This window comes from Engraulis encrasicolus, chromosome 6 (assembly GCF_034702125.1).
Source record: "Engraulis encrasicolus isolate BLACKSEA-1 chromosome 6, IST_EnEncr_1.0, whole genome shotgun sequence".
Lineage (NCBI taxonomy): Eukaryota > Metazoa > Chordata > Actinopteri > Clupeiformes > Engraulidae > Engraulis > Engraulis encrasicolus.
The window spans coordinates 56277582-56295081 of record NC_085862.1 but is presented as its reverse complement, the minus strand read 5'-3'; the positions used below and the strand labels follow the sequence as shown (position 1 = coordinate 56295081).

General features: G+C 43.9%; 1 protein-coding gene across 2 annotated transcripts in view; it reads left to right on the top strand.

The window, feature by feature from the left end:
• The first annotated feature begins 164 nt into the window (after positions 1-164).
• Positions 165-17500, top strand: part of farp2 (FERM, RhoGEF and pleckstrin domain protein 2) — an 85218-nt gene continuing 67882 nt past the window's right edge. For both annotated transcript variants that reach the window (XM_063202010.1, XM_063202009.1), the window contains exons 1-2: positions 165-227; positions 3351-3619. In XM_063202010.1, coding sequence (XP_063058080.1) covers positions 3410-3619 — 210 coding nt within the window. In that variant the 5' untranslated portion in view covers positions 165-227; positions 3351-3409. The remainder of the gene's footprint in view (positions 228-3350; positions 3620-17500) is intronic.

Sequence of the window (17500 nt, the reverse complement as noted above, 5' to 3'; positions counted from 1 at the left end):
TAAAATCTGTAAGTTATTCTCAGGTAATTCAGAGACAGAATAACTTTGGGTAATTTTGTTGCCCAATAGTAAGTGCGTGTTTCAATGCAATCCTAGCCAATGGCAGCGCATAGCCTGGCGTGTGTATCCAATGGGATGGCAGGTTTCCCCCTTCTTCGCATTAGCGACGCCAGTCGGGATACACACTGCTAAAAGAATCCTAGACGGCGTACAAGAAGAGAACCAAGGTACGACCTACTTTTAGTTTCAAATAGTTTATTGCCGACATATTTGAACGATAGTTTGCCTATTGTTTGTGGGAAACATTGACAGTCGACGTAGATAGGAGTAACTTCAGACGGGATTGTTTTTCATGCTGTATGGACGGGTGTTTGCAGAAGTGTTCGGTAGGCTAGTCGAGCTACACCAACTTTTCAGCAGCCGTGGGTCAGTGTTAAATCTCCAGCTTGAATCACAAACAGTCCGGGTACTGCTTTGTTTCGTTTTCGGCAACCTCCTGGAATACTCCGGCCAACTTTTGGGTTTTAAAGCTCACGGTTTATGCTACACAATTGGGGCTTTGCCATAGACAATGGGGTTACATGTATGCATGTTTATATTTTCCTCACGTTGACTATTTAGTTGGAGGAATATTGGTCTCTCCACACTGTGAAATTGAAACCATGGGGTGCATTTTGTTTTTCAATTTCATGCACACTGTGTAACTGGTCGAGATTGCATTGCAAACGTGGCTGGTTTTCCAACCGTACGCTGAATTAACCTCAGCGCTTTTTCAATTTGTTTAATCGGTTTTCAGATCCTATGTCGGCCCTGTCAATTGGTAGGAAAATCCCTAGACCTCTAGTCTTGCAAAGCATAGTTAAAGTATCTTGAGTAATGTGGAGTTAGCCTATGACTATAGCTATTTAAGGTGGGCTGTGATTTTCAGTTTTCCAACTGCACTGAACTTAGAACTACTGTAGAGGCTCAATTATGTGTCAGTGTCTGAGTGGACAGCTGGACACACTATCAACTTTTCGATGTGGTAGGCTACTTCTGGAATGCACTGTTGCATCGCAACTAGACCATGGGAATGGATTCTCCTCATTAGTTTGTGTCACACGCATGGGGAAAGTGAGACTGACTAAACAAAACGACCACTCTGTCATTCTGTCACAGGCGCGTATAGCCTAGTTTGTAGTTGTCGCCTTTCGCGAAATGTTTGTAAGCTCACAGTAGTTGCACGCTAGTGTCATTCAGGTGGGTGTCAAGGGGGCTCTGCTCGCACAACAGTGGTAAAAAAAACCTCTCGTCTCTCATTTCGTCTTTCTCCCCTTCTCCCTATTCTCTCACAATGTCCAAAAGCCTCTCCTGTCCTATCCGCTCCTCCTGTCCTCTCCTTGTCCACTTTTTACACAAGGCTTTCTTCTCTACTCCCCCATTCTCTCTTCTTCTCTCCTCTCAATCTATGCTCTCCTCCTGTAGTCTACTTGTTGACGTGTTCCGCGCAGCTCTGGGATGGGCTCGCGAGTGCCAGCTGTGTGCCACAAAAATGCTCGAGCGGAAATCATTAAATCTGGAATAGAACATAGAACGCGACCAAAACAGCGCGCGGTGCCTGCTGCACGAATTAGTGATTTAAATGCCCTTATTTGTGCAGTTCTGGGGATAAAAAGCAGACCTAAAACGCTGACTCCACAAATGGGGAACCAGGCTTTGACAGACCTCCCTGAAATGTTATAGGCTATACCTAAAAATATACATTTGTTTACTTTTATACTATGATTTTTTTTTTATTTTTTTATGTGATCATCTTTGGGATGTCAGTTAGAGGGAGAGTGTTATTATGCTTTCCCCCATTCAGTCACAGCTTTAAACAATGAATTGAGAGAAAGTCTGGTCCCTGCACAAACACGGGCCCTACCTACCTTAACACGCACACACGCGCGTGTAGTGTATATGCATCTCTGAGGCATGAGCTGACATGTTAGTGCAGGTTAATTATTGCCTCAGGGCTCTCAGGCGCATCCTTTCTGGAGTACTGCTGTACACACACACACACACACACACACACACACACACACACACACACACACACACACACACACACACACACACACACACACACACACACACACACACACACACACCATTCACAATTCCATCATAGATGCATCCACACCTCTAGCTTTATGTCAACAGAACAAGAATGCATGTCTCTAGCAGAACCACAGGCCCCTTCACCCCCAACACACACACTACACACAGACTGTATACACACACACACAAACAAACACGCCCCTCTCTGTGGTGGGGACTGGCTAAAGATAGCTCTGCTGTTTTTCTAGCACTGGATCAGTTGCAACAGTTCAGTCATGTAGTTGGTGTGGGCATTCAGGATTGAGACGCCGAGCAAGTGAGGGGTACAAACAGAGGTAGAGCGAGATAATGAGACGGTCAGAGATGCAGGGGCTAAAGATAAATGAGGGGGAGAATGAAGAAAGTCAAGGATTCAAGATTATTATTTGTCACAAGCTTTCTTGTGCTGGCACAATTGGCAGTGAAATGAAGGTTGCAACAGCTCTCTGCTGTGTAGAATAATACATTTAAAAATGAAAATGAGGGGAATAGTAATAAAAGGCAAAAAGATGTCCTAAGAATTTAATAGTGGATGGCTTGAGGGGGGAAACTCTTGAACATTCTCTCTGTGCTGCATTGTATCGAGCGTAATCGGTGGGCAGCCTTCAAAACATGGAATGTTTTTCCATCATCCTTTTTGCCTGTGTCTTTGCTCTTCTTGAATCTCTTGCAACACTGGAAGGACAGCACTCCTCAGATGTTAGTTTGTTTATTCACCCTTTTGTTTAGTTGTTTATTGGGGCGAATAAACAAAGAAAAATCTGAGGAGTGCTGTCCTTCGTTTCCTTTCATCATCTATGTTTTATGTGGGATTCAGCACCCAGTTAAAAACTGAGAGAATCATGTAAGCAATAGTGTGAGTGGCGCGTTCTTCCCCTTTTCGGGGCGCATGAGAGGCCTTGCTGGTGTCCTGCTCTTCCCTGCTCTGTTTCGCTCCGCTCTTGTGGAACTTGTAAGAGTGCTTTGCACCAGATGTGAGCAAGAGCACACACATACTGAAATGATTCTCAACAACTGTGCACCATCTGTGTTGGCTCTTACTATTTGAGATGGCACCATTTGTGTTTATAGATTCAGTCTGTGTCTATCTCATGTTATCTGTCTGGTACAGAAAAAAAACGTTAAAATGTCAATGCAGACCCGGTCAAACACTCATGGATTATGCTTTTGCCACTCAATCAATAGCCATCTGTCTTTTTCTGTCTCTTATCTCTCTCTCTCCTCCCCTGCAGGTATTTTCATGTGTGCGTCTAAGGACACGCTGCCTATGAGTGTGCACGCGTGAGGACCGATGGGTGAGATCGAGGGCACGTACCGCGCCCTACAGACGCCGGGCACCAGACTGGGCGCCCAGTTCAACGCAGGCATCAGCACGCTGGAGCCGGGCCAGAGCCTCAGCGTTGCCATGGGCGCGGGGGGCAAAGGTCACGGGGGGCGGGGCGGCGGCCTGCAGCTACGCGTCCTCAACCTCGATGACACACAGGAGTTCTACGACCTGGAGGTGAGCGTGTGTGTGTGTAGTAAAAAAATTAATATTCCAGGCGACAAGCAACTCAATTGGTAAGCACTGCAGATTTTTAATAACGGTACCGGAGAGATAAAATGTCAGGAAACATACAGAAGTCTCAACATCACATCTCTGACCAGTCACAGACCCTCTCCCCCTATATACAGCTCTGTCCTCCCCAGGAAGTCCTTTGTTCTATGTTTCTTCTCGTAGGACCTGAGGAAGGTGTCAGTAACAAAAGGGGATTTCTTTGGCTTCTTCCTGTGATTGCCTAATTTGTCACCTTTCTCACTGGCCGAATTAACCCCTGATCGTTTGGGAGTCAGGATGTCTGTACCATTATTTGCACCTCATGATCCATTTGTTACAGAGAATGAAATTTCTCACTTCATTTCCCTGCTTTTGTGAGTTCATGCTCACAACACTTTTGAATACAAAATTTCATCTGCTACAGCGTCATACTCTCAGATCGAAGCGAAACCACTGTTTGTCCGAGCAAAAACCACTTGTTCTGCCAATTTTTGTGGAAAAGAGCGGACAGGTTGGGACAAATTCTTCGATAACCCCTTCTGAAAAAGGCGGTTCTGACTGTGTCAGCTGAGAGAGGACCAGTTACAAAGTAATACTACAAATATATCAGGCAAAAATTCATACATGCAAATTATCTACCTACTTAACTAATTACATCACCGGGCAATACTAGGGTAATCTCTTTTCATAGCCTACTTCTGTGTTGTAAAATGGAAATTCATTTGTGTCCTCATAATCAGTCATACTTTTGTTCCTAAAAGTCACATAATTCTTAGGCATAAAACTCTAGGCGCCACAATGTGGAATATTCCCTTCCCAATTAGTTTGCCAACTGACCTTGACAATATGATCACTATCACAGGTACAAGCATAGGTAGTCCTATTCTCAGAAGTTTTAGCAAAATATCAGCTGCCGTATTACCAAACATATTAGCCAAGTCATCAAATATAACATCTATTCTAGTTAGTAGTGGTGGATTTGACATGGCATTTCAGATTTTTTGTACATACTCTGATATATTGTTGACATCATACATACACATGCACACACACACACACACACACACACACACACATACTTTCTGCACTAAACCCAAACATACTGCTGCTGGTGTATTTGATAAACCTTTTAAATTATTTACTCTCTTCAAATGCTACTATTACTATGTCAGAATGCTATAAAGGACTTTTAGAAAAAGCACAACAAAATACCTCCTCTAATGTATGTTCTCTACAAGTCTTCTGTTGTCCAGTCTTGCACTTTAAATGTCTGTATGAGCACTGTCTATGTCCATACTGTCTATGTCCTTACCTAGATTAGTCTATGTCTGCATGGGAGAGCAAGAAACGCAATTTCAAATTCTTTGTATGACCAGTGCATGTAAAGAAATTGACAATAAAACTTGACTTGACTTGACTTGACTTGACTTGACTTGACTTGACATAATTTGGGACTACGAAACAACCTGATGTGATGTATTTACTACTTTGCATAAACCTCCTTGTTCAGCCAAAAGTAGATCCAGTCCAAGTCTGTGTGATAAAAGTTCATTTCTACTAGCGTTTAGTTCCTGATTTATTAAGGCTACAGATGCCCCCGTTTAATTTGCAAACGCTTGCCTATTGTATGCTAGACCATTTTATTAATTTCTATAAGGCTTCTACTACCCAGGGTTTCTCCCAGCACTTTATTGTTAAGGCGCCCCTCTTGACACAAAGCACCTATCACCTTGACTTGGTCCCCTGAACCGATAGAGATTTCATGTTGTGAATGTAATTTCTTAAGTTACTAAACCAAAAATATATATTTTTAACACCGGACTACCTTGACCAACCACAAGTCTGTGGAAACACTGCTCCACCCATAGTGACACTATCCAGTCCACTGTAGCCCCTTGCCCTGACCATGGGTCAGCTAAAACATATCTGTTCCATTTGTCCTTCCACCTGGTGTGTATTTTACTTATCTCTTCTGTCTATGTGTCTGTTGGTTATGTTAACTAGAATGCTGACAGTGTTCTTTATCCAATACTCATACTGCTGTAATCACTATTGTAATGTAATATGTTCCTACTGCCTCGGCAGGTCACTTTGTGTATGCATTTGTTCCTTAAACCCAATACATGCCCATAGGTAATGGGAAATTAAAATGTATGCTACTTGCACTGGAATACTGTACCAGAGGAAATAATTTCCTCCCATCCAGAGCTTTGGTTTGGTCTAAAATAATCTTCTGCCTTTAAGGTATAAGTATACATTGACTGTGTCCTAACTTTTTTCTTGAACTGTTGTTTACTGTCTCTATAGTCACATTTAAACAAATTACACTTGATTTCTCTGGCACTTTGATTGCTTCTGTGTCCATTCCTGATATTTCCATCACTTCTCCTGATAATTTCAAACTGTATATACTTTTGGACACTTGTGAAGATTTGGCATTTGCGCTAAGTCGAGTTGACCATATGCTCCGCGTACTGTTTTCAGCAATAGCACTTGTTCCCATTGCCTTTTGAATGTCCAATTTTCTTAATTCAACTGAACCATTCTGTTCTTGTTGCTCCTGTAAATCATTCACCATCCATCCATCATGTCCTTCTTTCTCTGTCATCCATGTGGATTGTGTGGATGAAAAATTGCTTGTTTCCTTGTCACACTCCTTGCCTATGTGACTCAGATGTAGAGATATATGACCGTAGATTTGAACAGAATTTGCTTGTCCACTTCCCTTGTCTCTCAGCAACTAGTTGTCATCAGGCAGTAATTAGTTCTTTGAAGGCCCCCTTTGAGAATGGAGGTAGAGGTCATTCATCAGAACCGATGCCGTCTGCTCCAGTGATGACTCCACCCTCTGACTGTTGTAGATGGCTCTGCTTAGCTTGTCCTTTGTCCTGTTCCCTAAGTGATGAATGGATCCAAGGCCTCTCTTCTGTTGTCACATCCTTCTGAGTGTCGTGGAATTTCTTGGAAGCCTGGTCTTGGGTCGCCAGTGGGGGTCTTCATCTGTTAGTACACAAAAACAGCAGTATCAATTCCTCGCAAATAATATTTTTTCTAATACCAATTCTTTGCACATTACTTATGGCCTTTTTATTTTATTTTGCTTATTCTTATTCTTCTTATTGTTATCATTATTTATGTAGCTGCACCACATGTATCACTATCACTTCCAAATCAGTTACATATTCCAAGTTTGTGGTCTGCTTTCTCTAATCTCTACTCTTGTCAGTTAACACACCATTTGTTTCACATTTATTCATTGTTCTAGATAAATTCTCAAGCTCAACAAACCTACAACATAATTTGTAATAATACAGTGTTTTTAACATTTCCCATTTGCTTACCTGATTCAAATTACATCAACCCATTGTAAATGTTCCAGCAGTTTCATAGTTTAAATCAGATTTATTTAATTTTTCTCTGTCCCTACTAATGTCTAAGCTAAGTAATTCGGTTTGAAAATAAAAATTTAGTTGATTTTCCCTTTACAACCCTTTTATATATTTTTTTCCCTTTGCAACTCCTTTATAACCCCCCTTTTTACATGGCTCATATATGTGCCATGTAAATTGCTGTCTCTCATCCGATCTGTGGCTTGCCAAGTTGTTTACGGCCTATATCCTCTTGGGTATTTTAGGTCATGGACCAAATGGTTATTTTACACACCTCATGTGTTTTCTTATTTTTTAAGTAATGTTCAAAGCTTTTTTTTCCATCTCATACAGTTGAACTCAGTGTAGCAAAGGTATAGAAAGAATTCAGGTGTTATATAGAAAAGCACTTTCATCAAGCAACTTGGGGTGGGGTGTTTAAAATTAGTTTGGGTTAAAGGATTCAGCATTCCAATGTTAGTCTCGAATTTCAGAAAGAAAATTCATGCAACATGCTTTTAGAAACTGAGTCCAACTGATGACTACCTATCTTTCATATTTTCCTAATATGGCCATTTATTCTTTCACCCTTTTTCACACTCACACTTTCACACTCAGTCACCCAAAGTCAGTCATCGTCTTCGTCGTCAGTCAGGTTTCGTTTGGTTTTCACCAGACCAAATAATCCCATTCTGCTCTATCCTTGATTGTGGATTAGCAGATTTGTATCCTTCATTATCTGATATACAATGCATCTACGATCCTATGTTGCCAAGATTGAGTCTGTGTCCTCTACTCACCCCTAGGGTGATAAAGTTGCAACTAAATAGTCCAGGTAAACCAACACAACATCTTTTATCCATTAACATATCCTTTTTCATGGGACAATTACCGTTTTATATTCATTATCACAATTCTACCGAGTCCAAATTTCTCATCAAGTCACATGAAGATTTGCCATGAAATTCCTAAGGACAGCGTCAGAGACCAGAGTCTCTCTACAACAGAAACTAGATAACAATATCCTGCATGTTTATGGCACTTCTCCTAGTCTGAATATTCCTATTCCTGGTATCCTGAAACCAGGCTGTCTTCCCATGTGCACTGAAATTCCCTTCTTTTTGATGCTGAGAGTGTAGTTGTAAACAGTGCCAAAATAAATTCATATTCTATCAGTCTGGGTTAACTGTTCGCAGAACATATATGTAGGACCTAGGCCTATACTCATATTTCTTATGATTGCAAAGTAATTAATTAGTCTCTGTGACTTTAACCATATGCTTAACTACACTTACTGAACCTCATAGTCAAATTGTCTCCAGTTTGATAATTCTGTGCCCTTCCTAAAATGGTGCTGGTCAGTATGCTCTGCACTTTCCATAAGACATTCTCTATCCTTGATGTTATTATTCACAAAAATATTTACTTAAAATTTGAAGACATGCATAAATACGGCTATGTGTAGTTTTGGTGGGTTAATCTCCAGTTTCCCCGTCCTATGAATGTCTCTCTTTTTGCTCTGAGGTGACACTTTCCCTGCCCTGGGAGAGTTGATCTCCTTGCTTTGAGGTGTCACAGGGGTCGTAAACACCTTTGTGCCTAAATGAAGGCATACAATCTATGTTAAGCTCTATTTCTTAATGAGGGTAATGTTTCTGGCCCTCTTAAAATGTGTGCAGTTGAAAATGCTGTAGAGTTTACATAATACTATGCATTGGTAGCCTGCTGTGTGGGCTACTGACCTGTTAACCTCTGACTTGTCTACAGTTTCTCGAAATATGTCCTAAGTTACCACATCTCCAGCACTGAAGGGATTTCTTATGGAATGATGTGTTAGCGTTCCTCATTCCTTTGTGACTACCTGTGTTTTCTCTTAGGCCTGTGTATTTAGCCTGCCCTCTCTGCTCACTATCTGCTCCTCTTTTCTCACCATTTGCTCCTCTTTGTTCTCTCTGCTCAGTGGTTTGAGGGAACAACACAGTGGGGGATGTCAATATGAATGTTAGAAACTGCAGCTGTAGTGCTGCTATGACCTGGGGCTCAGGCTTAGCACAAAATAGGTGATGCTCTGGGTTTACTACTGGATCTACTTGTATATTGTCATTGCTCGATGGGGTAGTAGCTGGAACTATATGATTATCATTCTCCTGTATATATGACATCACGGTTTTATCTGTCTCACTCTCTGAACTAGCAGTACATGTCTTTTTTCCTTTCTGTCCTCTGGGTTGCCTCCTTTTCCGGTCCCTTTCATCTGCTTCCTTCTCCCATTTTCCAAATATTTCTTGTTCGAATTGGATCTGGTTATTTTCCATTATTGCCCTACATTCTTGTATCCTTCCTATACTTAATGTTCCACTCAAAGGGAATGTTCCCCTTGTCCATTCATGCCACTTACGCATAACACTCTCATCAACACATTCTGCTCCATACTTTCTATACATGTCTTGCAAACATCCTGGAATATGTATACCCATTGGCAGTTTAACAGATTTACTCTTATTTAATCCCATAGTGAATAATTCTTAATAATTTAATTTCTTATTATTTTAACCTATGCTGAAATACCAGCGCAAAAGCAGCATTTTCAGTCACAACCACCTCTTGCCAACATATGGTATGATTACTAGTATTATGATCAATAATTACAATAACATATAACTTTCATTCACCTTCGTCGTTGTCATACTTTCCGTTTAACCTTTCTTAAGTTGAGTTATTCTTATCCAAATTTTTCCAAAAGACAGAGATCATTAGTCTCCTATATTAAATTACGACAAAAACTATTCAACCAAAATATTTCGGTGAGCACAACAGGAATCACTCAGTGCCCTGAACAACTTTTGCCGAGGAATCACTCGTGCCTCCTTCACACCTTCAGTTAAACTTCCTTACCTCAACTTTTCCTTTACTTTCTTTCACTTTTCAAACCAACCATCCACAAGACATCACAATAGTAGGCCTACTTCACATGCATACAGGTTGAGAGCTCTTTTTTTTTCTTATTCTCTGTCAGGAAAGATCCTCTTTCCTCTTTAATTACCGGTATTGGAAAAGATCCTCTTTTCAATTTGGAGAGATCCTCTCTCATTTCCTTTTCTTTCACTATGAAAAGATCCTCTTTTCAATTAGGAGAGATCCTCTCTCTTTTACTTTCTTTCATTCTTGGAAAAGATCCTCTTTTCCCTGGGAAATCCTTTCCCTTAGGCCTATTTGAGCCAAAAAAGATCCTCTTTTTGGCTTTGTCACGTGACAATTCCTTCTGAAACCCTGCACTTCCGGACAACTTTTGCCAAGTGTTGTGCTCTCTTAGAATATCATAAGCACTTCAACCTAGCCAGTGTATACATACACAATGTCCTAAAGCATGCAACATTTTAGTCAGAATTAAACTCACCCTTTGAGTTGCCTGTGGCCATAAATACTGGGATCTCTGGCAGTATTTAGGCACACAGGATGAAGGCCCTCCAGTCCGGTGAAGTCAGCAATGGGACTCCTCGTTGGCCAAGTCAATTGATGTCCAGCTGAAAGTCTTCCTCCTGAGTGTCTAATTAAGCCTTTATAATCCCATCCTCGTCGCCACCAATGTAGTAAAAAAATTAATATTCCAGGCGACAAGCAACTCAATTGGTAAGCACTGCAGATTTTTAATAACGGTACCGGAGAGATAAAATGTCAGGAAACATACAGAAGTCTCAACATCACATCTCTGACCAGTTACAGAACCTCTCCCCCTATATACAGCTCTGTCCTCCCCAGGAAGTCCTTTGTTCTATGTTTCTTCTCGTAGGACCTGAGGAAGGTGTCAGTAACAAAAGGGGATTTCTTTGGCTTCTTCCTGTGATTGCCTAATTTGTCACCTTTCTCACTGGCCGAATTAACCCCTGATCGTTTGGGAGTCAGGATGTCTGTACCATTATTTGCACCTCATGATCCATTTGTTACAGAGAATGAAATTTCTCACTTCATGTGCGTGCGTGTGTTATCCTGGGTCCTATTGATAAGCTTCATGAGGTGGCCATGTGTGTGACGTGTTTGGTGTTGCGACAGGCTGTGTGTGTGTGTGAGCTTTTTTCAATGTGCATGTGCCCACTCTGTTCTATACATGCGTGTGTGTGTGCAGCGGCAGCCTGGTCTTACTTCAAGCCGTGTAAATTTGTGTATAGCCATCTGACAGGCTGGGGTGTGTGTGCGGTGGAAGCAGCCGGAATAAGAGTGTGTGGTGTGTGTGTGGTAAGGTCACCATACTGAGGAGGCAGGTGTGTTTGTGTGCGCTACCTCAGCTCAAATCCCTGCAAAAGTGGCCAGGTGTGTGTGTGTGTCTACACACCTGATATTAAGTCCTCGCTCTATCGCTTATCCACGTCAAGCTGCCGTCTGTATCTTGTTGTCCTCCACAGTTCCCTCCACCTCGCTCTTCTCCACCCTCTGTTCTTCTCCTCCTCCACTTCACTTCTCTCCTCTGGCTTTCTCCCTCCTCCTCTTCCTGCAAGTTATGCTCTTCATCCACTCACTGCTTTCCTCCTTCTCACCCCACTGCTCTTCCTCCCTCTTTCTTCCTCTTCCTCACCATCCTGCCCCCCTGCCACTGTTCCTCCCACCTTCACCTGACCTCCTCTTTTGCCCTCTGCTCTACCCCCACCTCCTCTTCTTCCACCCCACTCCTCATCTTCACTCACTTCCTCTTCCTCCTCTTCCAACCCCTTGTTTTATCCTCCTATCCTCCTCCTCCTCCTCCTCCTCCACCTCCTTCTGTTCCGAAACTTATCCTCCTCCTCCACCTGCTTCTGTTCCAAAACCTATTCTCGTCATCCTCCTCCTCCTGCTCTTCTTCTTACTGCTTTAGTGTCCCGATGTCGTCTCCCTCTCTCTCCCTGTATGCGTGCCGCAGGGTGTCTGTGACGGTGACAGACGCCCCATGGCTTTGGCCTTCAAATCCTTAATACTGCTTACTGCCGTATAGGCCTTACTGCCGTATGCTGCTTACACCCGCATGGCATGCTGCTTAGTGTGGTGTGGCCTCACTGGCCTGGTGTCACTCTGGTGGCCCTCAGGAGCCTGGCAGCAGCTTGATGGCGGCCGGGGCTGGTAGCTCTCCTTAGGTGCTGATGGCTCAACACAGTAGCTGATATTTCTCCATAGTAGCTGTTGGGCTGAAGCCTTAGGCTGGGGACACTTCCTAGCGAAGGCCCGTATCAGGATCTGCTTGGCTGGCCACGGCAGCCAGGGCCCTGATTATTGGCCAAGGCTGATGCTCTTTGTTGGCTTGGACCAGGGCATTGGGGTCGTTCAGAAGTGAAATTGGGCTGTTCTCCTAGGCCCAAGGCCACTAGCACACCGCTAGCAGGCACTCACAGAGTTTATACCTGCTCCCCTTAGTGTTGACATCCACAGTCAGAGCTGGAGAAAGAAATGCATGAAAGGTTCAGAGTAGTAGGGTAGAGATTTGGTGGACGGATGGATGGATAGTTGAAGGGATGGATGGATGGATGGATGGATGGATGGATGGATGAATGAATAAAGGTGGATAGTGGGGGCGGGGGGTGTTACTCAGGAAGAACTGATGACTAACATGTGTTGTGTGTGTGCTGTGCTGGGGTGTGCAGAGAGGTGCTGGCGTGGGGTTGGTGTGTACAGAGATATTTCCAATGGCCTTCCAGTGATCCTCAAGGACCAATTTTCCTTCCCCTTCCGCTCTCATCAAAACTATATGTGCTGGCGTTAAAGGTTATTGCTAAACGATGGGAGAGTTGTACCCAGAATTTCCATTGTCCTTGAGTGTGTCTCTGAAGAGAACAACAGCCACCGTGCCCTGAGAGCAGCTTTGACATCAGACCAACAAAATATTTTCTCGGCAGAAAAGATTACATTACATTACACTTATCACTTTTATCCAAAGTGACTTACAGTTATTTACAAGGCATTGGTTATAGTCCCACTCCCTGGAGCAGTGTGGGGTTAGGTGCCTTGCTCAAGGGCACCTCAGCCGGTAGGGAGTTGAAGGGTGGGATTCAAACCTGCAACGATCTGATCTAGTAAAGCCCATCTCCTTAACCAGTAGACCACGGTTGCTCAAGATGGAAGCTGAATCTTGGTGATATTGCGTGCAAGAATGGTGAATCCTGGTGTGAGTTTGATGTTGAATCGATAAGGTGGTTACTCTATTAGTAGCTCTGTGAGGTTGCTTCATGAGGCTGATGGACAATTGAGCAGAGAAAGGGGAACTAAGTCTCATCCTCCATACATGTCAATTGGTTGGGGAGTTTGTTGCTTGGCGAGGTTGGTGTTAAGTCGGCGAGGCTGTTGATGGTCCTGGGCTTCCTGTTGTCTGGGCAACTGTAGATGGGCAGCATGCAATTCCTCTGCAGCATTGAACAAGAGCTGTTGACAAAGGGGGGGAGCAGAGGTGGGGACAAAGTATAGTGGCAGGGGGCATAGAGGGCCAAAGAGAAGAGAAGAGAAGGGAAGGGAAGAGAGGGGTTTGTGTGTGTGTTTAGGGGAGTGGTGCCAACAGCTTTCTGTGACCAGTGGTAAATCGGGCGGTAGTGGGCATGTAAAGCTTTCCATTCTCTCTCCTCAATGGACTGATCAAGCTGGGAGAAGAGAGACTGTGTGATGTAGCGGGGAATGTGATTGTGTGTCTGTGTGTGTATGGAAGCGGGGTAAGAGGTGTGAGCCGGGTTTGTGTGTGTGTGTGTCTGTGTGAACTTTATGCCAATGGCAGGCCAACTGAGCTCAGCTTGTCCTCATGTGCTGAACAGGTGTTGCAGTGCTATGCAGGAACTGTGTGTGTGGTGTGTGTGTGTGTTCATACTGTATGTCCAGTTTGGAGTAGCATGCTGCCTGGCAGTAACAGCACTGATATTTGATGTCACAGAGGGAAAAAAACGGGCATTGCTTGTGCCGCAGTGGGGATTCGTGTTATTTGTAAAGCACATTCTGTGCGTGTGTTAAGCACAGTTGCATGCACGACTTTAATTGACACCGTAATGCAAGTGCAATTCTAATGAGAATTCCTTCATCATGGTACAGCCCAGTAATTCCGTCCAGTAAATTGAGCCCCCTGATGATCAATCTCTTCACATGGCTTTGGCTCTTTACAATTACTCAGATCAAAAACGCAGGGCTATACTGCTGCAGGAATGACATGATTGCGTGTGCGTGTGCCCGTGTGTGTGCGCGTGTGTGTGTGTAAGGGGGATTACCCAGCTGCTGCTGTGCTGTGTTGGTAACATCTGTTTGCAAGTCCCAAGAATCTTTACAGGCGTATGCAAGTTCAGAGTGTCTGTGTGCGCATACATGGGCCCATAAACAATATCTCCTTACTGACCCAGAAAACCCTCAGAAAAAAACACAACTCTCCATTTCTATTTGTGTGTTTTTTTTTCTTTTGAGTGCGTTCACTTTACCAGTTATTTATTTGAGCAATCAAAATACCAATTTCCCATCTTTGTGTTCCAATTTCCTGTCTCTGGCCCATCGTTTAACTGCCAGCTTCTCTCTCGGAGCGTGATTTGATGCCACTGAGCTGTGATTGGTCAATGTGGTCACGTTGTGTTTCGATTGGCTGGGAGGTTATTTAAGCTGTGCGGTTTGTTGTGTAATTCAGTATGAAATCTCCAACAGTGCCGGCCGGCGGCCGCTGCTCATCTAGATGGAGGACATTGAATTTGAAAGTCCAGTCAGTTATTGGGGATTGGTATCAAGGGTTTAGTTCACCCAGTGAGCCTACTACTGTTTCAAAGAGAGGAAAAGAAGACGCACTGGCTCAGACACACCACACACACTTGTGTCTTCGTTTATGTATGGCGACCTCAGAGAGAGGTGGTGTTGTTGGTGGGTGGGTGGGTGGGGGTGTTGGTCAGCTGTGTATTTGTGTATGTCTAAATAGTGACCTCCTCAGAGAAGTGTGTGTGTGTGTGTGTGTGTGTTCAGCTATGTGTGTGTTCATGGGGACCCTTGAGAGTGGAACCGTGTGTGTGTTGGTCAGCTGTGTGGCTGGCCAGTGGAGTTTGGTTCTCTTCAGGAATGTGGATAGCAGACTGCTCGCTCGCTGATATTTATAACACAGGGAGGGCTGGCTGCAGCCGTGACTGAGGCCCTTTCATCTAGCCACCAAGGGCCGCACATGCACACACGTACAGGGCAGGACTCAACCTGACACTTTGGGGCCCGACCGACACATTAAACTAATTGAACTTTTTAAATATTTTTAATATATCATTCATACTTGGATAATTGTTGTTTTCCAGTCCCTTGCAATATCTCTCCTCAGAACACAGCTTGGCCCACTCAAGCTGTTTTCAGGCCGGTCAGAACAGTGCCAATGCCCGTTCTTGCACCAGCTTCACTAGGAACCAAAATGCTTAACAGTGAATGACCTGCATACATACAGCATTGTTAATTCCACCGCATGTGACATGGTTGAACCGGCTGACTTATACATTTGTTGCTTAGAAAAATCACAGTGATTTGTGATTAGGTGCGAAAACCAGCACCAGCACGGTTCTCTGCCAGTGACCACTCATTGTCAGAGCTCTTTATGATAGGGACACACATACATGCCCATTTGGCCAAGCAAAGTGAATTTCGCCATTCATTCCTATTAATTATTCGACCAAGTTTAATATTATGCAAATTGGGAGTGAATTTCGCCTGCTGGGGCCAATCAAATCAACAGCACACATTTTTCATTTGTTTTGATTCGCTGCGACGACCTGATGACGGTTGAGCTGTTGGAATGGAACGCTGAATTTCGCCTCTTTGCTTCACTCATTTACCTGTGTGCCTGCCGTTACGTGTCGTCCTGAGGTCCCCTCAGACCTAGCCTGTGACACCATGCCACCTTAGTGTGACTTGTTGCTGTCTTCTGCTTATTGTGCAAGAGTGGGCATTTCTTTGGAGTCTGTGGTTTCAATGAATCAATATGCCCTTATCTGTTTCATACACTGCACCACTTTTTTTTACTCAGTTGCACTTCTGAACTAGGTCACGTCTTTTTTTGTCACGACAGCTTTCCAGTTATCCAGTGTGGTGTCTCCTGCTTTCTCTCTCTCTCTCTCTCTCTCTCTCTCTCTCTCTCTCTCTCTCTCTCTCTCTCTCTCTCTCTCTCTCTCTCTCTCTCTCTCTCTCTCTGCTTCTGCTTCGATGACACCCCCCAGTAAAATACATGTAGCTTGAGGTGCCCATTTGTGTGTGTGAGGAATGAGGTATGTGAAGTAGGGGTCGACCGATACAGTTTTTTTAATGACCGATGTGATACCGATTTTTTTTTTTTCATCACCCTTGGCCGATGCCCGATTTCCGATACCCGATATTTGTGGCCGATTATGGGTTAAAAAAAGGTTAAAAAATGACAAATATTCCAGGTCTCAAGTTAAAAATAAACATTCCTTTAACATTATCAAATTGAGGTAGAACTTGTAACATTGAAACACCCACTCTAACAATCAAGTAATGTCTAACAATCAAGTAATAAAAATATAATAAAAGTGTGTTGGTGCTTTTAAAAAAACCAGAATGACATAAAATAATAAATATTGCCTATCGGCCGATACGATACACTTAAAATATGCAAATATCGGCCCGATATATATACCGGTCTATCCTTAATGTGAAGTGTGTTAGGAACACGATGAGCAATCAATGGGACACAATTCTTGGGTTGCCATTGGCCTCTCCAGCTCCAGTATCGTGTGTGTGTGTGTGCGCGCGCGCACGCGCGCATGTGTCTGTCTGTCTGTTTGTATGGGTTCTCCAGTGTGGATGACGTGATGTTTCCTGTGCTGGTCAGCCAGCTGAGTCTCAACTGAGCAACCGAGCCAACCAAAACGCTCCGATCCTAATGACAATCCAAGTCTTCACTTACACGCAACACACACACACACACGCACACACCACCTGTGTCTTGAGATGCAAACCTTGCCAACACGTGACTGACATCATCCTACTGTAATAACCCTCCATTCCCCAAAAGCAGATGAGTCTGGCTCCTTATGTGAGATAGGGGGAAGTCGCTGGGCCCTCACCCCACTCCACCCCACCCCCTCCTGGGCTTGGCTGGGCCCGATGGTCCCCTTGTTCCGCTGGCTGTGTTTCTGCTGGATCTCTCTGCTGGATCTCTGCCCTAGGCTGATAGGAAGTGATGACGCAGACGCAGACACTACAACTGATCTCCTAGCGCACGCGCACACACACACACACACGCACATGCACGCACACACAGCCAATGAAGCCCTCTCAAAAGCTTCCTCTTCATGGCCGATGCCAGGAATTCGGCCCAAGTGCAGCCCCAGTCACAACTAATAACCGCTCCCCCATCAATGCCCCATGCACCCTGAGGGCCTTTCCTAATTCACACGCCAGGCCCTATTGTTCTCCACTGTAGTAGACACAAGTGGATTTGATGATTACACTGCTGTCGGATTTGTATTGTATTGGGGAAGGTGGAGTGTAGAGCGTGTGTGTGTGTGTGTGT